We start from the raw sequence: 21,995 nt of genomic DNA on the forward strand, positions 1-21,995 counted from the left end.
GCTAAGCAGATTTTCACACACTACACAGGTTCGACTGTCACCCATTACTGGGGCATATTGGAGCGACCTACCCGCTATAAAGTTTTAGCTTGTAACCGTGTTTCACAGTCAGTGCCTTTCGTCAGCGAATGAATGGTTCTACGACCTGTTTACTTACAAAATCAGAAAATAATCGACAGTAAGCATCAAGGGGTAGTCATGCCCAGGCGTGCATTAACTGGGCAAGCAGTCAAGACAGGGCTACTAGAATCGTGGGCAACGTTCTAACATTTGCGCTCAGATCATGTCGGAAATTAATGCCAAACTAAGCCGTATTATGCGCACTATCTGTTTTATTATTAACAGGTTGGTTGGGTACTCCTGGCGTAAGTATTTCGCTGACAAAATACCTGCAGTCAAAATTGGAGGGTGACAGTTTAGTCGAGATCACTTCTTCCTTCACTCAGGTCCTTGATAGCGATGAGCTACTACGAACCCAGATATGGCTCACGAATAAGTCGCATTTTAGCCTTAATGAGCAACATTTGTGGTTGTATATACTCGCATCTACAGAGGAATGATGTAACAGAACGATCTTCACTGGCACAATTATGCGCAAGAAGAGAGAACTGTAGCGTTAGGTAAAAAATAAAAAACAAACAATTGTCCTCCTTCTTTGCTTCAAAAAACTGTAAGAACAGATTTCAGGTTCCAAAAGAAATAAAGAAATGCGGACATTATAGTGATGTACATAATTGTTTTCGTCAATCCCACGCTCAGGATCATCTGGTGGGCTAATATAAAAGAATTCTTATGGTCTGGTCGTACGTAAATGCATTCATCCATACTCCGAGAAATCACTAGGGTTGTTCTGCATTTACTGCTAGGCTAACCAGGTCCCACTTCGCTACCTCCAAGTGTGGCAGGTCATCCGGTTCTCTGGCACTGATTTTAGCTTGCTTCATGTCAGCCGTTTACTTAGGATTGGCCCATAGATACGGGCTCCTACTAAAGGCTTATTAGTATTGTGAAGGGTGCGCCCGGGAACATGCTTACGCGTGGCCTCGTTGGTTATGAAGTGCTACGGAGAATTTTTCGGGTTCGCCACCGTTATCAGTGATTGTTCACGCACTTTACCGCTAGCAACGTCAGCATAGCGTCAAACAAGGCCGGCGCTCAGCTGGGTTACTATGTTTCATGGCCTGTACCCCACTGGGACGAGAATCATTAAGCCAGCGTCCACTGCACAGCTGCATCAGATATTATAACACAGTAGTTACTTTCAATGTTTGTCCGTACTCAAGGATCGCGAGTACATGCTAGAACTGCTGGATGGGGGTGGATGTTAAGAGGAGGTAAAGGTCGGTCGCGACTGCGGACCACGACAATCAGCTTCGTTTATGATAGAATCTCAATCAAATTTTAGATCAGCACGAAAAAAGAAATTGCGATTATAGGCAAATGTGACGCCGCGTAGCTTAATTCTGCCCTCTCAAAATTTTAATAATAGGGCTCTCGGCTAAGATTTGACCATGTAGTCTTTCCAGTTCTACTCAATTACTCGCCAAAAGTTCAACAAAAACCAAAACATTTGAGTAGATTGTCGGTTTAAGCAAGCGTTAAATGCTAATTCCCTGAAGACTTTTGCTGTTGGCTAGTTTTCCCATTTTTTTTTTGCAGAAATAGCATTTGTCTGTAACTTTATTCTCATGGAAGCGTCACGGAATTTTTGCCTTAAGCAAGTACTGAAAACTGGATTATTATACAGTAAATATCTTTGAGCTCAGACAGTTTTTATCGGCATCCATCTATTAAATTAGCTTTTTTCTGTGACCTTATTCTTATAGAAGCATCTGCGCCGTTCACGGCAAGCCGAGAGCTTCTAGACGTGTACATCTATCTTAAGCCCTTATTTTTTAAGTATCTTCCCTGTAACCTGTGCACTGCGTCAGTATTGTTTTCATTAATGCTTCGCAATACATACAATTCCGCATACTTTTTTAATTATCACCGTATTATAAAAACAGTACACATATATATTATTTCTTCGATTACTTTAAGTCAATAACGTATTAATTAGCTACTGTTTCAACTACAATTATAGAGAGGCCTTACGTTATAGAGAGAAAATCCGAATTCTAATTGGTAGAGGCCAGAATCCGCCCATTTTAGAACGTGAAGTCGTTATCGAGCGAGAAATTATGTGCCGCGTGCACCTTTGTACTTTTATCAGTGGGGAATCAAAGACGTTTGTATGTGGGCAAACGTAACTGTTCTACCCGTATTGAGAAAAGTGTCACCCATTCTGTGGTGATGGTCCGCGTAAATTTTTCATAAGGAATCTGTCAAGAGTTGAGATTCCTTCATGGCTTGTTATACCTGAGAACAATACAAATTAACAATATCAGTATATAAGATATAACAATAAGAATAATGTTGGCATTTTCTCGATCAGGCTCATCCTGCACTATCAGACAACGTGCCTGGTGTGGTGGAAATTAGAATAGAGATTTAAATTTTATGCAGGGACCTGGTTGACATCAAGAGCGACTCGCATCCAAACTAAGAGTATTTCATTTGAAGGTGAACGCTGTAGGAGGGCCTTGTCAGCGTTAACTTCGTTCGGCTGTTACTCGTCGGGTGTATAAGCAAAGCCCTTCCAACTGAGTAAGTCATATCGATTCCTTGAAGCTTCAATGTAACAATAATTGAATAAACAAAGCAATGGCTATTAGATCAATTATCGCCCAGGCTCTGCTTATGGTCTCAGCTAGAACAACTTCGGCATGGACGGTAAGCAACCTAATCAACTAATTAAACCCCTAATATTTCCATATCTCCAAAACAACTGCTTATCTATATGGCTATATTGAACACCATAAGAAGTCCAATATTACGAGAATATGGTCTAGGCATCCATTATAATTTCAAGCCCGGGTTGTAAATCATTTAACACCCTCCTGTGTTACAACAGTACGACAGTATTTTCTGACTGGAGAGTGAATCATACCATACCCTTCCGGCTCTTGCAGACAGAATTTTGTCTGACGTTTTCGATTTGCCTGTAACCTTGGTATATCAGGAACGGATGGGCCAGAAATATTCACAGATAACTAATTCTGTTAGTAAAGGTAACTCAGTAAACGGCGTCCTGAAAGATAGCCGTCTGAGGTAACACTGAAACAGTTCCGCACAACTGACAACATTTATTCGGCAACAGCAATAAAAGTTTCCAGGTTCAGTCAACCGTTTTCGTGTCTCACCGACCTTCATACCCAGAGTTACTTTATCATCCTTCAAACATAACTTGTAACCAGTATAATCTACAGCTTAATTAGGGTTACTCTGGTGCTTCGGATTATTCCGCTATTCTATCAGCGTAGCAATATTCCTTTTCTAAATTGAATGTTCTTGTAACTCGTTGTTTTTGTATCATGTTGTTAAAAGTCACGTATTCGAATCCTTACATCTGCGTAGAAAACTTTTCGTAATCATCTTATAGGAAGCTATCTATTTACATAATAAAAACGATGGCTGTGATTTCAAATAGTAGATACGTAAGTCACTTTAAAAAGGATAAATGACTCTTACAAAATAATACATGCTAGAAGGTACTGTTCATGCCAGACCGATACTAGCGACCGCGCACACCTAATGAGTTACATAGCATGGGTGAGAAAAGATTCCAGAGTCGCAAAGTGTAAGGCAATCCAAGCCGAAGTATTGTTGACGACCAAGCACTTTCATATTTGCGAACAAATGACCAAGATACATTTTTCAAATCAACCTTTTCTTTTACTATCGAGGTTGAGGGCAAATGCATTATGTACTTTACATGTACTTTATCGTGTTTGTCTGGTGTTGTGCGACTCTCATGCACTAAACCCAGCACCCATCGAAAACTTGAGCTATGTTTCTGGAAATAGTTTAATCTTACTTCGAAACCTCCAATGTCAACCTAAGTGTATTGTACTCCACCTGTGAAAAGTTGGCTTCGGGCGTGACATGTGGCGCCACTATGGCGTCGTTCATCGTTTTTGTCGAGTGTCGAGTTTACCGCTTGACGGTTCGCTGAGTTCGGAATTGTTTTGCGTTTGGCATATGAGCACGCTATGTATACTATGTGTGTACTATATGTACAAAAATTGTTTTCGGCTAAGAAAATCTGTGTGTAGTTGGAACGGCTGTGTACTGGTGTATGTGCGTGTGAGTAACTGTCTGTGTGCATGTGGGCATGAGCCAAAGGAACAGAAAAACGATGTTCACTCGTTAATGAATTTAGGGATGTTCGTGAATACGAAAAGAGTTGTTTCTTAGTCAAATGTTTGGAATGCCTTATAGCTTCTGATTCTGGAATCTCTTCGAAGTTCACTACAACAGGAGCTTGGTGAGGTGCACTGATTCGGGATTGTGGCTACGCAGCCCTCCTACTGTGAATTATTCTTCCACTACTCTTTGCTTTTCCAAGTGGAAAATTTCCGTAAAAATATTTTACGAGAACTTCCAGATTCAGCCACACGACCAACCTGACCTATGGTATCCACCTAGCTAGCACTGGGTCACTTCTACCAGCGCTGGTACCGCCTAAGGCGAAAACGAAGCTGGTATCATAGACCAACTTTATGTAAGTCTTACGGTGGAAAAAATATGAGGCGTTCGAGAAATTCGTCCGGAGTTTCTCGCAACTCATGATCTAGTAATTGGTCGCGGAAATAGCAAGCAAACGGTTGCATATTGACCAGTTCAATCGCCTCTTTGTTCGAAAGCAGAATGGCGGTGACTCTCATCGTTGTTGTCACCCACTGAATTAATTGAGGAAGACGAAGAAAATTCGTTTATTTTTTTGGAATTTGCCTACGAACTTCGTTGACATTCGAATGAACGGAACGCCCGAACTGCCTCTAAGTGTTTCTATAGGCGTGTTGATGGCTATGGCTGTTAAAGATTGAGTACCGAGACTTCGCGATGGTAATTTCGTGTACGTTATCTCGTCACCAAAATACAAGGCGTCAATGATGGTCAAAGGTATCCAGTGGAGAAACGCATACAGCATAGTTACAACGAATCTTCGCTTCTCCTATTTGTTACAACAGCCTGGCAATTAACTAGTGCTTACTAAAGTTAGGCTGTTACAACTGTTACCTTCTAGATTCTGTCTGTTAGCCTGATCAGGGCTGACAAAAATATTCTTTCTTTTGCAGACCTTTTACTTAGTAACGTTGAAATGTGAGACTGTCATAACACAGAGGTTTCAAGGAAAAGTTCCGTATCATTACATACCACCTGTTGAAAGGCTCAGTTGTGTTCCTACACTAACGAGAATTTTCACAGACAGGAAAGGACAGCTATTCGGCTTACATACAAAGGCACACTTTGCCTGACGAAAGACGGTTCAGGATAGGTGCCTACACCAAGTTGGTTATTAAAGAATGTATTTATGCAATTCCTTACCTCTTAAATAAATGCTATAAAAAAAGTTCCACGTCCTAAGCTAAGTGTCTACATTTGGCTTTCAACGTCCGTTTAAGATAGAATTGGCTAACGTCGTTCATAGGGTACATGGATTTTCCTAGTGATATCATTCACTGTGAAACTCGTACTTTCAAACGGATTACAATACCTTGCGTGTTAATGTTAACATAACAAGCCTCGTGCGGACATCGACTTCGTTGCCATACCTGACGAGCTGCGCCGACTGACCGTTACGCACCTTGCGCTAGATCCAACATTGTGTTTTTATGCGCCGTACGGATGATTGTTTGAAGCAGCAAATAATTTTTGGTTTCGAAAAAACAGTTATTGTATTGGGCTACGTTCATATCGCGATGCTGACATAAACTGAAGTTCATAGCAAAAACATCAATGAGAGCAAATAGTGTGTGGTTGATATTGCCGGCTCCAATAAAGTAAAAAAAGCTATGTCTATTGTAAAAATAGAAAAAGAGATATACATGTCTGTTATAAAGTTGCGACTGCTCATCCCACACAGATATTAATCGCGTGTTTAGGGGCTGTAGAAAATTTTAATTGGAAACTCCGCCTAAAATTTCTACTCGTATCTACGCAAAAACTGACGTTTATCATGAGCGAACCCGATCTGGATTCGGAGCTTTTTCGAAGTGCAAAAACGCGTCTAGAATCGATGTGGCAAAAAGGTTGAAACGAATCCGAATTTCATACACAAGTTAATAAAAAAAAAAGAAAAACTTCATAAAATGGTCGATACAGTACGGGAATTGTCGAATCTAGGTGGCCTGGCGATGGCACTATCAAAAACAACCCGCACGATGCTGCGTTTCGTGTTAGAAACTTTCGAAACTTCTCGACTCGGATAACAAGAAGGTTCAAGATGCCGTATATGTGGCTTAAGTAACTGTTTAGTACATGTTTAGCAAGGTATGTGTATTCGACTCACACTAAGTAGATATTCTGCTCGCGGATGACCACAGATATTTAGGCCTAGATGAACATAGAGTGCTCGCTCTTGTTAGCTATCTCAATATAGCAGATGTAGTAAAATTACTCGAGTTCGCCGAAATGCATCAGTACTGCTCGCCACGCTGACTTTTAGCACGAACGCTCAGATGGCTGAGGGGATTTTCTTTGGCGTGCTCAAAGATCTGCTTACGCACATCACAAACGTCAGTGTTTTTTGAGCGTACTAAGAACGTTGGCCTTGTGCAGCGACAAAGACCGCAACACATTGATCACAAAAGGTATCTTCGAGGCTCTTTGGAAATGGTTTGCTCATTCGGTTGGCAATTACATTTATCAGTCGAGATGACGGCTCGCCTTCAGAAGCCAGGATTTCAGCTAGTCTCCTTTTGCTGTCAGGAGCCGCTGTCATAGTGGAGTTGTCCCAGTTGGACGACGTGTACATGGCAATATATTGAATTTGATAAGAAGCTTGTTAATGATTTGATTTATTGCTCTGATTCGAATAGCTAGTAAACAATATCTGTGAGAAATAGGACAAGGCCAAGAAGGGCAACAGCTACAGCATCAGATGAACGACCTTATACGATCTATAATTAATATGGTATCCACCATAAGCAGCCCTCCGGAAACCATTGGCCTTGAGAACGGCGAGATTGCTTCCACAAATTCTATGATCAGTTTGTGTTGACTGGACTTTAATGTTACAGTGTAACGGCTTGTTCGTCTTGGTATGGCTTCATTCATTTTGCTGGGTTGAGCACGCAAATAGCACTAAACAATCGAATCACTCTCCCGAGATTACTGGCAGGATATAGTCTATCGATTTACTGAAGCTTGCCATCGGTGAACTCCAAAGTGACAACTTGTCGGCCAATATTGTATTTTTCATTTTCGTGATCGGCGGTATCAACACGAACGTTTTGGTCAACATCCACCAACAATTTCCCAGTCTCCTTTTCGACAGTTTTTATGGCCAAGACCCTTTTGTATCCGAGGACGTGTTCAGAACGTTGTCGCTTATTGCAAAGATCACTAGAGCTCCTTCAAACCTATTCATACATTCGTTAAAATTCTTGAAGGTAGGGTAAAGGATTTGAACATTTTAACGCAAAGGCACGAAAGTGCCGATGTACACCATCTGGCTCGTGAGTTACGACAAGAGCTAACGTATTGAGCGACTAGCCAAACATGTGGCAGCCGCTTCGGCAATAAAGCCCTATTTAGATGCAGATGGACATTTGCTCCAAATCAATGCGCACAAGCGGGAAGTTTTGAAAGGAAGAGTATCTTGAACAGCAAACGGTAAGCTGATCGTATATAGTGTACTTAGTTGAACTTACTTTACAAATGAATTGTATGAACTCTAACAGACGATCCACTGAGCGCGGACAGCGGATACGATCAAAGAATATGGATAATAATAATAGTATAAAAATATGACAAATCTTTTACGGGTTAGGAATTTGCTTTTAAGGCTGCGTGGATGGACTCCACGAAGCCAAGATGAAGAACGGACAAAGTGTGTATGGACAAAATCCCAGGATTTGCCCAAATCCCAAAATTGAAGATAACCAGAATTGTTTTCATGTATTTTTTTTTCGGAAATTATCATAAACGGAAAAAGACATGAGGAGAATGCATATAATGCAGATGACAAATCTACTCCAACAATGATGTAGACAAATGAAGTCGTAAGTTCAAGCTTAACTTAGCTAATGTGTGAGACTCTATTCAAAGAGCAGCAACTCAGCAAATTTTAGACAATGTGAATACACATTCGCCTCACAACTTTGTTAAGAACATTTCGACGCGTCAGTGACCTGAATGCACACATGGCAAGCCAAGACGACAGATAAAACTCGTCTTAAGTTTTGAGAAACAAAAAAGGAAAGGTAGGAAGGAAATCGATAATTAGGCTGTGGGTATCTCTAAAATAAAACAAGCGAAATAAGTCAAAAGCAAACGGAATAAAAAGGCCAGTCTAACTGAACACTTTTTCTTTTACGTGGCGACAACTATCGAGTAGGGGTCCTTAATACTGTGTAACAAGAGCAAAAAAACGATGTAGAAAATACGACTTGCTCTAACAGTACGTATACATTACAAAATATTTTTTCGCATGAACATGTTTTTATAAAAAAATGTTCAATAATTATTAGAAAACCTATATTAAACGAGCTAAGGCGCTAGATCTCTTAGCTAAATCGCATAGGAACCTCAAAACATAATTACCAAACTATTTTGTGTATGCAGTACATGCTCCATTAGGCTCATGATAATCTGAAGTGATACATAGTTTATTACGGAACGTGTTAAGGTTTTCGTAAGTGGGTATTAAGGGTGTTAAGGTATTAAGGTTCGCTAATTCTGTCGGAATAAGGAGAGTAGCTAAACAGTCATTAGTAATGCAAAACAATTAGCCGTAATGTAACATGACTGGTTACTGTTGCTCTTATCTTCATTTACGGGAGAGTTCCGCACAGATCTGTTTACCATACAGCTAAATATTCACTTTCAGAATACTTTTGCTCATAGATTTCAGCGGAACCTATGCGCCGTGTCCTAGCTGCGGCACGCCGATCGGAGCAGTTCAGTGCTATCCATTCATGGTTTAAGATAGCCCCATAATTTTACGCGTCTATTTCCACGAATATGGCTTTCCAGATCGCGAGACATTTGCTAAAGTAAGAAATATACGATAGGTCGAAGCGTCATTTTAGGCCCTTCGTTAACAGGGACATTTTAAAGAGGAGGTAGGGTAGCCGATGTTGAGCCAAGCGGTAAAGTTCGAGAAGACGCTTAAGGTAGGTAAATGTGAGCCGATTTAGCTGTTGTAAGTTTGCAAGAAGGATATGCTCCCATATGATACTCACATAGTAGACAGCTACTGGGACTATAGTTAAAGCTATTAAATAGTTAGAGGAGACTATCTGAAGATAAGATTTTTTACGGTCGATATCGTTTCGGATTGAGTTCCTGTGTGACAAGAAACTTCTACTGTCGAAAGGAAGCGGTAGCCCACGACGAACGATAGGGCAATGTGTTCATATAAACGAGGAGCAATCCCGCGATAAAGATTGTGTGTTGGAAAAGTTTTCCAATTTTTTTGAGCTTATCGATGCCATCTTCATCAGATTCACAGGCCGAGCTTTGCCGAAATTACATGAAAACTAGCTAGAGCTTGCTGGACATGCAGAATTACGCATACAAAGCCCCTGGATTCTTCGATTAGCTGACAGCTTTTTCAACTTAGTCGAAAGACTGTAAGCAAGTAGAGTTATTTCCTTGCGCAAAATCTATGATCTGCCACGTCGATTGTTATCTGGTTTGCCTGAAGGATGGTTTTAGAATGTTCGGATTTTTTAGCGGAATCGCCCTTTTGCACGAAGTACCAGAACGACGCTTTTCGGCAGCAAATTAAAGGCTGTTTTGAAGTCTGCGGCTACAGTGAATACAAGCTACGCTTGCTTAGCCAGCGGTTTATATTCGCTGTTTAATATCGGTCACCATGGCCTTCCTTATACACCGTCAACGAATCTAGTCTTTCAGGGCTTTTCTATCAAGACGATATGGTTTGTTCAACCGTAGGCAGTTGTAATTACCATAAAGTTGGTACTACAAAATATAGGCTAGTTTCTATATGTAATTTCCATAACGATGGAATTAGGTGTAGGCAACACCTCCCCAGCAAGCTGCTTTAGAATTTCCAAACTCAAACGTCGCAAAAGGAAATTTCTTCGGGAGAAAGTATAAGTTGCAGCTTAAGGATGGTAGCAGTGGGAACATAAGCTTTCTCTTTCAGGTTAAAGGATTCCCAAACCGGAAGTCAACGTTGTTTACGTATACATCTGCAGCGAGAACGTCGATGACAAAGTTTTCGCTATGACCTACGTAGATCAACATGAATAAAAGAACAAAGGTTCAGTAGGCGAAATTCTACAGACTTTCGCGAGTCTTCAGTGTATAATTTAGGCCAACCTATGCAGGCCTGCGTTAAAATCTTTCTGATAGGTTCTTGGCGACTGGTTTGGCTGGAAATCTCATCTTTCGCCTCCTCTTTGACATTCGGAATTTCTAATTTTGGGTAAGTTTTCACCCTTCTAACAACGTTTTACGCGATCTTCTTAACGATTTCACCCTCATCATTGTAGAAGCAGTTCTCAACAAAGGCTCGGTGCCTGACGTGAAAGGAGAAAAAGAAGGGTAGATTCTCTCGCAACACGTTTCGAGTCAAAGTGTCGTTGGCTGCCTTAAAATCAACAGGAAATAGGTTTAATTCGTATCTAAGGCCTCGACCGTCAATAGTATGATCATTTTTTGAACTGCTACCCTTCACACTGCTGTAATAGTTGTTTCAACACGGATTGCAGCAGTCCTAAGATGTTCTCACCAATTGCTCGCACAATTCGTAGTGGACGCCTAGGGTTCCTCTGGGCTGCTTTGTTAGTCAGCTACATCCACCTGACTTTCGTCTTAATAACTAGTTGTGACACCTCTAATGCTATTTCCCGTTTTAGTTTCAAGATATGATTGACGAGAAACTAGTGTCCCACCATCTTGCAAATTGGTATCCAATTAATATATGCGATGTTTGAAGAGCCACTGCACGCACAGTACAGTAACATGCTGATACTGTTGCTTCTCTCTCATTGACTATACAGCACAATGAATGAAGTTTTTTTTTTACTAGCTTATCATACTGTAGATACATATCACAACACTTACATTACTTCGCGCAAGACGAGACCTGCGCACGGAACTGCTATCACTAATGTGTGTGTATATATATATATATTCCTCCAATGTAATCACTAAAATGTACAGGATTTGCTGTGAGGTATAGCTTCGCATGCTCAAAATCGAAACACAAAGAAATTATTAATACCAAATATAGTACGACCGAAGCAAAATACATTGGGACGTCTACTTTGCTTCCAAAAAATTACATTTACCCAATATTTAATATCGATTCCATACACACCATGTATCATGATTTACTAGATCATATACAGATATCTATCTCCATGTTACGAATTTTACGTCCGGTATCGCCATTCGGCATTCCATCAGACAGATTATACAGGCACCTGCAGACAGCCTGCCTACCCTTAACCCCAAAAATTGTTCCAAACATCATGGCATTAAGTAAAGAAAAAAATTTGCGAAAAAAAGTAACCGTTATTTTACAATATTGTAGGCGGTGAGCATCGTTCAACACGATGACGGAAGCTAAGGAGAGGGGGAAAGTTAGAGAGGGTACGGCGTAGAAGGAGAATGGGCGCGCAAATTCAAAAATTGCACCGTGTCGCCTCTAGCGCCACGGTTGGTGACTGTATCAGGGTTGATGTAGTCCGGTGCTTGCTTGTCACTGTAACTGCCTGCTGCTTCTTCTAGCGCCACAGCCGCTACGACGGCGGCCTAACCGACTGACGAACGGCAGCTAGAACAGCATCTATCGGGGAGAAGCAGACAGATATCTGAAGGTTGAACAGCGGTAGCCAAAGCAACAGTTGTAGATCCACCGGCTGGATTGCCTACTTGTGCTCTGACACGGAATAGCATTGACTCTTGTCGTTGATAAGACGAGTGAATTGAGCTAAAATAAAAAGGAAAGATAGTTTCAGTTTTACGAAATCTGTCCACGATCTTCGTTAGCATTTGAACGAACGAAACACTACGCTGTGGATACCTGTATGTGAGTGTATTCGTGGCTGTTAACGACGAAGAAAGCGAAAGCCTAGCGGCTATTGACCATTATTCGGTGTGAATGTTTGTGTCATCAAAGTGGAAGGTGCCAACGGAACTCTAACGGTAGGCTTTGTAGGTAAAAAGGGGATTTAAATTTTTTTATTTCGGTTTTGTATGCAGAGCAACCTTTGGCTTAAAATATGCGCCAGATTTTCAATCGCTACTGGATAACTGCCGGAGGAGTGAAGCGGGGTCGAAGTACAACACAGTAACAACAGAACTTTGTAAGGTTTCTTAGAAAAAAGTTTGCTTGGTAGGATTATCTTGTTACGTATATTTGCTAGATAATACTTTTGAGAAAATTCTCATCGTTTTTTTTAAACGTCGCTTGTCACGTGACTAGTGTTGTTTGCTGTTGTTGAACCGTTTGCGAACAATTGCGTATTATAATGCGAAGTACAAATTCATTAAATCTTTTTGACGACAATATACTTACCCCAAAGAATTGTGCTGGCAGTTGGTTTGCGAATAAATTAAGTAAGAATAGTTGGATGAAAGACGCGCACATGGGGCTAATGATATGATATACTAATTGTTACGAATATATAATAATGTTTCAGCTTTTGGGTATGGCAGTGGCATTAAGCACCGCTTCAGACGGCTGACGCTTTCGAAACGAAGTGGTCTACGCCCGGTTTCGAACTCAGACCACCACGTGTTTCCAAATTTAGTACGGATATATAATAAAAGCCATGATTTCTGCATCCGAAGCGATTTCATATGACACACCAATTAACAATTATAAGCACATTTACAAACGTAGAAAAAGTTTAAAAATTTAAGTTGGGGAGTGCTCAGTTCAGAATGCGTATACTCGAAAAGATAACACAAGTCATATGCAAGCTGTATCACATATGCATATAGGCAAAAAAGCATATTCGTAATAAAAGTAACCTTAACAAGACGATCGTGATTCAAACGCCCTCAACTTAAACGAGACTCAACTCTATTCAGTACCAACTGAATAGATATGTGCTTGCTTACTTAAAATGTCGTTGCCCATGGGGTTCAGTTGCGCGATGCTGCTGCCGTCGATTTCGATGTTTTTGCGCTTGCCGCTAATAGAAGATCCGCAGCCCCGAATAGAGGCCGTTTTAGCCCTGCTCGCCTCTGTGCATCTTTCTCGGTCTTCTACTGATCGGCAGCGGAGGGGTAAAGCGATACTCGAGGAAGAACTGAAATAGCAGTGGTTTATCGTTGCTGTGTTATAGCATAGCTATCGTTTTAACCTAACCGACTGACGGACTGCGGCTAGAATGAGTTGTCAGCATCTTTCCATCCGGAAAGGCTCCGCTCGTTCCACTCTCCGCCACGGTTAAAAGGAACCGCATTGGAGTTAACGCAACCAGCCACTGCCACTACCAATAGGAGGTGTTCTGCAGTGGTTCGTGTTTATCTATTGACCTAGCGTTGTCTCGTTTCTGCTGCTAACATTAGTCACTGCGAATTTATTCCGCATGTGTTTGTTCGCCTATGTGCAATAACCGGATCGCAGCTATTGCAACGCTTAAGGATGGTGTCGACTACGATAGCTGACACAAATACATGCTAGGTATTGAAGCAACAAAGGGAGAAGATGATTACATGTGTAACTTAATTATGGTATTAAAAACGAGTATTAACTACAATGCAAGATAGCTCTAGTACTGCAACTAGTTTGATCAAATGCAGAAGCAGCGAAGTGTTGCTGAGCGATTTCGCTTTAACGCTAAGTTGAACTTTAAAAGAAACTGTCCGCAACTTTGAGGGAAACAGACATTTTGGTCAATAGATTTTTCATTGGGGCATGAAATTTATAATCCAATACACATACCTCATTATTTATAATCAAGGGTAACATTGTGTTACATCAAAGGTGAAATATGAATAGCTACTACATTATTGATGTAATCAAGATCATAATACTAAAACACATACGTATTTGTCATTCACCAGCACCAATTTCGATGATAATGTACATCACTAAAAAAAATCTGTCACAGATGGAGTTTCGTTCATAATTGTATTGTTTCCGGAATAATTTTCATCGACGCTTAAGGCGAACTACTGTTCCGTCTTTTGGTCCGCTTCAGCTGTTTTGCTCTAAAAAACAAGTCAGTGTTAGCAGCGTCCTAATTAAATTGCAGAATTCATATAAATCAAATAAAAATAAAAAGATCTGATTTTCCTCTTGCAAATTATTAACGTTGCCACTCAGCTTTAAAGCCAAAATGAGACCATGCTTTTAAGAAGTGAAGTTGCCTTAACCGATGGTATAGCTAGACACCTTTAAGATCCAACCGGTGACTGCACCAGTATTAAAAGTCTTATGTACGGTCTTCATGTTTTGCCTCATTTTATGTATCCGAAAACTATACTCAATACGAATTAATAATTTTTTATCGTTTCAAATTTTTGTTTATGGTTTTTAACGAAGTATGATTTTCATTTGGTGCTTCACAGCACTTTATCATTCGACAGTTAAACAATTTACGATGTAATGCAAAAATTAATTAGTACCCGTATCTGAATCCCATGAATAGAGAAGCGTCCATGCGGTTGTAGGTTCAGTAACTATAAAAGAAAATAAAAATATTTTTGTAGAAATTTAACTGAATTTGTTCATAATGTGACTTCCCATTGTTCTTTGGTCAGGCAGCCATATAATGTCTACGTGGCATATTCAAAGTACCAACCTAATGTCTTCTATGAGATGGAAGGACAGAGTCGCCACTCGAGCTTCAGGGTTAGTAACGTCTATACTTATACATTTACATTCAGCTATACAGCAACCCGCACACTTGTCAAGATCTTCAGTTTGTCATGCCTGAAACAGTTCAGTGGAAGATGAGACATGTCCTGGTTGGGACCTTTCCATGGGTTTGCAAAAGTCGTCCAACCAGTGTCATAATTATAACCACATATTCGTAAACATCAAAGCGCTCTCACTCAAAAATAAAAACATTCTGCGGACGTAATTATGTATTTAACTTACATTGAAGCTTTTGTCTTATAGACTTAGAAAAATCCTATATGAACATATACCAGCAAAACAAAAAACCGTTAACGCCTACTTTTCCGTGTTGAAACACTAAGAAGGCTACCTAAAAATACACACTGATGTTCCATCATCGCGTATCGCGTCGCCTGGTAAGTGAATCATCGATTGAGAGAGAGCCTTCTGGGATAAATTTTGATTGTGGAATGTGTGGATAAATCTCCGAAAATGTATTATTATTTCCCCGTTTCTGGTAATGCCATTGCAGAGCTCTGATACAAACCTGGTCACTATATATAGATAAAGATTAGAACGCTCTCAGTCTTCATCTTAAGGTCAACTTTTCAATAGAAATGTGCTATAACCTCAAACGGTTGGAGCACCTCTTTCGGCAATCTCTTACACCGTCGATGTTAAGTAGTTACCACGTAAATAGTGTTACCGCTGGCTAGACAAAAAAATCAGTAAATAATCAAGCTCCGGATTAACAGCTCAATTCAATAAAAGGAGTTTCGATATCGCAACACAATACATATAGCATTATAAAAAGAGACGATACAAGATATACGGTCTTGCACTTGTCAATTTGTTAATAATGTAAATTATATTTTTCTTATACTTTATAACAATTCTGCCTGTCTGGATAGCTTTGGCCAAATCCTATTTGAATTTTGTTTCCTTTATAGACAGTCTATGTGAATATGTTGGTTTTAGACCTCGTGACCAGAAATAGCTATTTGATGTTATTGGCAATGTGGTATAGACACGTGTGATCAAATAGTGTGTCACAACGCACTGCTTTAGTTCCAAGATCTTAGATATATTTTGTGTCCCATTGTTACCCAATTGATATCGACCCTGAATAATATTTGTCAAATGACAATTCCTGTTACTTGAGATATGTGTTTTGTTTTTTCTTGTGTTTGTAATGTAAAAGTAAAAAAAATAGTGCCCACTTTCTTGAGATGCTGTTTGAAGAGCTGTATATACCGTATAGATAAATCCAAAGTAACTGGACGTCAATGAACATCTTTTCAAGAACCCTTACTTACGAAAAAAATATTGCTGCTTGTTGAAATTAAGATTTGGCAGTAATCGTAGGTGTATTACATAAAAATTTGAATACTAATATATATATATACATGACCAGAACGGCTAATACCACCCCTTGTTATAAAGAGGTTCTAAAACACATTTGTGGAGCAATAGCCGCCACTCAAGATCAATCTAATCAATAACTATTTAGTAAATAACTCATTCGTGAGGATTATAAACACAGACCCGACGGTGGCTCATCTCGTTTAGAATATGTTCTATACCTGCAGAAAAATGCTATTTCATAGCATTTAAAACTAAGGTTACTCAAGAAATCGCTCGCGTATGTAAGCCCGGTTTTTTCAGATTGCATTACACGAAATTGAAGCAGCAATGATGAACGAAATCTTCTAGGACTCTTGCTGAGCGCAGATTTTAACGGCATCCCAATTAAGCCAAAAGTAATTTGCTCAACGTAGAAACAAAAAAACGTATTTCGTAAATTTCATGCCTTTTTAAAGGCGTAAAACAACACCATGGCGCATCAAACAATATCGCCTGACTTTCTGTGTTTCGTCTGCTATATTCTAAGACAAACTGTTCAAGCTTTCGTGCCAAGCTAATTTCAACGCTTCTATGACTACAAATGATCGGAGCATGTTGATTCTATCCCAATTTGCTAGACGTTCGCCCGCTTGTTTGAGTCATCTCATTCACCCAGGTCTACCATTATTCACTAGTCTCGTAGAACTCAGAGCACTTGTAGCAGCAGCTTCATCGGCGGACGCATGGTTAAAACATGGAAAACGATATTTGCGAAACCTCGTCTCTGAATTTGAACTGTAAATGGGCGGTCTAGAGATAGAAGAAGACTAGGAAAAAAGAAGTTGTACCAAAGATGAAACGCTTGATAAAATCGTTATTGCCTTGTGGCTGATCTTTGGTGCCAGCCATCAATAATTACCACTGCCCATCGTGGGAATACTCGCCTTTTTGTGCTCCACTAGCTCTAGTGTCGATAGTATGTACGTTTGCTAACGTTTGTGCATTCGACCAAGCAACGCTGTGGCGGTGGCTGTTGTTCCTTGGTGGAGCAATGACGCGAAATCGTGGGTCAAACGAATCAATATAACCTCGGAGTTGATACGATACAAGCCATGAGTAGTGGTAGGCCGCTTCGTAGAAGGGCCAACACCCGATATGAAAAGGAAAGTTGGGGAACAGCAAGCTCGAAACCAAGAGAACAAGTCGGGTCATACAAACCAACACTATACACGGTCAAAGAAATATTGAAGTATTCATCTATGCATACTAAAACAGAGCCACGCGCGAATATCGCATTGACTAACTGATTCTTAAAATCAAACGATTTCAGTCTAAATAAGTATATTAAGCTTTTAGGTTTCTGCTAGCTATAAAAATAGCGGGTCTATTTGTGCCTCTGTTCCGTTCAGAAAAATATTATTGGAATACGTAACTGTTAACAAATACCTATGATCGATTATTGCTCAACAGATGACGATTCAACAAGAGATCGGCTTCGCGAAGCATTTGCCCTCGCAGCTACATCGTAAAGCAGCAAAGAAAGGGTTTGATTTTAATTTGATGGTTGTTGGAGAGTCAGGCCTTGGGAAGAGCACGCTGATTAACTCGCTTTTCATGACAGATCTCTACGATGGCAGGTAAAACAAAATACAATGTCTATCTTGTTATTATTACAAGTTCCATATTCGACTCAAATAGGAATACTATAGGTACACGAACCTGTCTGAGACTGCTAGTAAAATTCAACACAAGTAGGACTCAATATCAAAAAGCACTACAAGATTTTTATTTGTAAATGCCCTTCCAAGCCCTTTCATGCTTGTATATCCCCTTTTTTTTAATACTTCCTATAACAATAAAATAGTCGATAACTTACCGTATCTTAACATGTCTTGTTGTGCCACATTTCCGGAACTAAAGACACCTCAGTCAAACCTCTACTATTATAATTTTAATCTCTATTATAGACGTATCCCTGATGCTGTCGACATGGGTCATGGCAATACAGTCAAAGTGGAAGCAAATACGGTGGAAATCGATGAACATGGAGTGAAAGTTCGGCTGACTGTTATCGACACGCCTGGCTTTGGAGACCGCTTAAATAATGATCATTCGTTCGAGCCCATCATGCGATACATCGACGAGCAGTACAACAGGTGAGAACTGAGAAAAAGCTTATGATTATATGTGTTTATCTATATGCTCACGTTTGCGTTATTTGAATGACAACTTTGAGTGAATGACAACTTAACATACTATAACTGTACACATGATATGAAGAACAGCAAATATGAAACAATGGGTCTTTATTGCAATTACGGCACTTTACTAGTGAAGAAAAACTAAAAATATTGATTCTTATGTAATATCGTGCAAGATCAAGGCATAATACCATATTGTGGAAGCTTCAAAACTTTGATTTAATAATCACAACTTTTACCCAACGGCCTAATTTTACTAATGAGTTATGTAACAGCGGTATCAGTTTAAAATGTATAGCGATTCATAGCAGTATAAATTTTGTTGCTGGCGATGCTTTCGTTGTTTTGATTAGCTACCTGTGCAAGGAGAGCGGAATTCACCGAAAGAACATCATCGACAACCGAGTACATTGCGTACTATATTTTGTATCATCCCTCGGCCGCGGCCTCAAACCTCTTGACATTGAGTTCATGAAAGCTCTGCAGCATAAGGTATGATGATAAAGAACTTTAAGGACAAGGCGCGATTTCCAACAATCAATACGAACATTTCTCTCTCATCTATGTCAGTTGCTTTTGTAAGGCAGAAATTATTTGCGCGTTCTTAACAATAATATCTGTATATTCGGTTAGTACTCTACAAACTTGAGGGCTCACGATATGCTGTATACTTTAATTTCGTTAAAAAAATGTCAGGGGTCGTCAAAAAAAAACAGGTGTCAAGGGTTATTTAAACTTCTGTGCCGTTTCTAACCTCCATAAGAGTAGCAACAAGGTAATCCTGAGAAGAAATAAGGGAATAATTGTTACAATCGCAAAACATGTATGTACGTGCTTGAAGAATGCATGAATAAGCTTGCAAGAGCAAATTTTCTCAACATGAACTTTTGAAAACTTGATTACTCATAAAACCCGATAATTTAGCCTTAAAAGCGTTAGCGCTTTCCATAATAGCGACAACTTCGATAACAATAATAAATTATTGTCGTTTATCTTTACTTTCCTTAGGTAAACATTATTCCGCTGATAGCAAAAGCAGATTCACTGACTGCGAAAGAATGCGAGGCTTTGAAAGATATTGTCCGCCAGCAGGTGATAGAGCATAGCATTCAGTGAGTATAAAAGATTTCATCAGTTTATACACGCGTATTTATGATATGCAGGTCCTTAGACGACTGAACCTCTTATTCCAAATAGAGATCGTTCATTTAGGCCTCAGTATCGACGTATATAAAACTACTACACTTGCGGGATCAAATTAAAAAAAAAAACATGAATATTTTTAAGGGAATGAGCGCAAGGGCGTATATTAAAACAAAAGATCGATTTCTATATTGTGGATTTGCTTAGATCCTATCTTTTCGAATTCATAGGCAAACCCTAGTGATATTGATATGTAAAACAGTTGTCAGGCCATTGAAGAAATACAGAACCTTCCCATTTGAACTCTGCTGATGCACTGACTCTGCGTTCTAGGATCTACGATCTGATGCCATTGGATGATGACCCATCGCTCGAGGATCCCGAATACGTAAACGAGATCAATCAGCTACGTGAAAGTTTTCCCTTGGCTGTTTGCGCCTCGCTGGATATCCAAGAGGTGAATGGGAAAAAGGTTCGGGCCCGTAGATACGCTTGGGGCTGCGTCGAGATCGACAACGAGGTCCATTGCGATTTTCAAAAGCTCAAAACGATCATAATAAATCATCTCGAAGACATGATTGAAAGGACGGAAACGGTAAATTAAGTTTCATTAATTGAAAATGATATTACTTCAGTTAATTGGAAGGATTGAAAGCGTGAAGCCAATGGCTTTTATCAAAATGAGTATGAAAGTTTGCAACGACACCGATAACGGATAATGTATGCGACGCACAGCATCTTTTTGAAAATCGCTAACACAGCGTATATTGTTCAAATTTAACAGTTACGGCGGACTTTCAGCAAAGGTCTAGTTCTTTAACGGAAGGACATTCCATTCGTGCTAGATATGGTTGTACACGGCACCCGTACTATATATGCTCATCGTACATGTTTTGCTTTCCACACTTTCCCCAACCGTTTCACAGGTACATTACGAAAACTATCGCGTCCAATGCCTTATGAATAAAGGCCTCAAGCAGCCAGACAAGGAGATCCTCGTATTGCCGTCAGATGACGCTTTACAGAAGGAAAAGGAACTGCAGGACAAGGATAGGCAGTTACGCGAGATGCAACGCCAAATTGAGGCTATGCGTTTTGAAATGGCAAAACAAGCTTCGAGAAATAACCTCGATTCATCGTCGAATGTCACTGCTTCAAGCGGTGAAGAGAAGGACTAACGAGGGATCACCTCTTGTGCGTGAACTCGGAAAAGCCGTTTCATTCATCAAATTGAAAATGGAAACTGTTGATATGTTAGAATCCTGATGGCCTTTGCGAATGAATCATGCTTCGAATTCCAGTTAAGAGCTATTGGATATAACAGGTCATATTCATTTGCCCGTCGCTTTTGCCCTCAACCGGCATAGCACAAAGCCTGGGGCGGCCTTTTCGGAAAAAAACAATGGGTTATCACGGGAGTTAAAGAGACTATTTAACAAATGGCAACATCGCCATAAACGTAAGAAAATTCTAAACGGATCAACATATATTTACCATTATTCTCTTTGCCGGCGATTTCGTGATTCTTCTCTTGCGAATGTTCTAACTGCACGTTTCGCTCCAGACGTTTTTGAATGTTAAGCGTACTGAAAAGTCGTTGAAGTTTTCAAATATAGTAAGCTTGATATTGAGCCCCCTGAGTATGTCCTGAAAATGTTAACACACGCGAGACGATGTGTAGATCAGTATGGTTAACTTGCGTAGATATATGACTATAAAAGCCTTCGACACTCATGAAAGTGAATTTCATTTTTACAATTTAATCAAAGGCTGATTAAAGTGTACTAGTTAAAATTTGCAGACGAAATCGTTTTTGTTCTGAGTTTTATCTAGTTCATTTTCGAAAAAAAATTATTTTTCAAGCGAAGTTTTTTTAGGTCACCAAGAATTGTTGAAGTTTCGTTAGAAAAAGCTGAGGTTCCTAGACGCCACCCGGATATCTGACGACCTACCGTATATCTTATAATGCCCTTTTATGCAACATAAGAACTATGCTAAACTGTGCTGACGACAGACAGGCCATTCATGGGAAGACGCACCAATTTCGCCTGCCCCTGACGAAACGGCCAACAAAATATTTCTCTTCGATGCATTAAGCAAATGAGTGCTGGGTTTGTCTAAACTTAATAAAAAAAAATTAGGCGTATCCTAAATATGGTTTATTCACTCTCGATGAATTATTTAAACAAGTCAGTGCACAATGAAAATTACATGCGCTCTCAAGATTCAGTTTGAGTCACCGACCAGATGAAGGAGCGACATTGAACAGGAGAGAAAGCGACTTTATTATCACGCCCGAATCGAGGCACAGCTATTAAGAGCCAATAATGTGTTTGTTCGACAATGACGCATGATGTCATCGGCATTTTTTAATTACGGCCTAGAGCGAGGAAAGCAGGACTAAGCGATGGATTCCATATTCTCTAAAC

The 21,995-nt window shown here is 39.9% G+C and overlaps 1 protein-coding gene and 1 long non-coding RNA gene across 4 annotated transcripts; one reads left to right on the forward strand and one right to left on the reverse strand.

The window, feature by feature from the left end:
• Positions 1 to 8,681: 8,681 nt before the first annotated feature.
• LOC111263316 (uncharacterized) lies at positions 8,682 to 13,711 on the reverse strand. The gene is made up of 2 exons (XR_002682157.1): positions 13,150 to 13,711; positions 8,682 to 12,013 (listed from the first exon to the last, which is right to left on the reverse strand). It is a non-coding gene; the product is annotated as an uncharacterized LOC111263316 (long non-coding RNA).
• On the forward strand, positions 12,013 to 21,719 carry LOC111263262 (septin-1). Of its 3 annotated transcripts, none has more exons than XM_022838201.2 (8): positions 12,013 to 12,228; positions 14,800 to 14,890; positions 17,693 to 17,859; positions 18,190 to 18,378; positions 18,777 to 18,915; positions 19,432 to 19,535; positions 19,900 to 20,161; positions 20,493 to 21,719. In XM_022838201.2, exons 2-8 carry the CDS (start codon positions 14,858 to 14,860, stop codon positions 20,742 to 20,744), a joined length of 1,146 nt encoding a protein of 381 aa, XP_022693936.1. In that variant the 5' UTR covers positions 12,013 to 12,228; positions 14,800 to 14,857; the 3' UTR covers positions 20,745 to 21,719. The 3 variants fall into 3 exon arrangements, with proteins under 3 accessions (XP_022693936.1, XP_022693947.1, XP_022693955.1); XM_022838212.2 differs by having other exon boundaries at positions 14,804 to 14,890; XM_022838220.2 differs by lacking the exon at positions 14,800 to 14,890.
• The last annotated feature ends 276 nt before the right edge of the window (positions 21,720 to 21,995 follow it).

This window comes from Varroa jacobsoni, unplaced genomic scaffold (assembly GCF_002532875.2).
Source record: "Varroa jacobsoni isolate VJ856 unplaced genomic scaffold, vjacob_1.0 scaffold_75, whole genome shotgun sequence".
NCBI lineage: Eukaryota > Metazoa > Arthropoda > Arachnida > Mesostigmata > Varroidae > Varroa > Varroa jacobsoni.

Coding starts and splice junctions, on each gene's coding strand:
- LOC111263262 (XM_022838201.2), top strand. CDS start 14,858: ATGGAAGGACAGAGTCGCCACTCGAGCTTCAGG. Junction 14,891..17,692: donor GTCGCCACTCGAGCTTCAGG/GTTAGTAACGTC, acceptor ATTGCTCAACAG/ATGACGATTCAACAAGAGAT. Junction 18,916..19,431: donor TGAAAGCTCTGCAGCATAAG/GTATGATGATAA, acceptor TACTTTCCTTAG/GTAAACATTATTCCGCTGAT.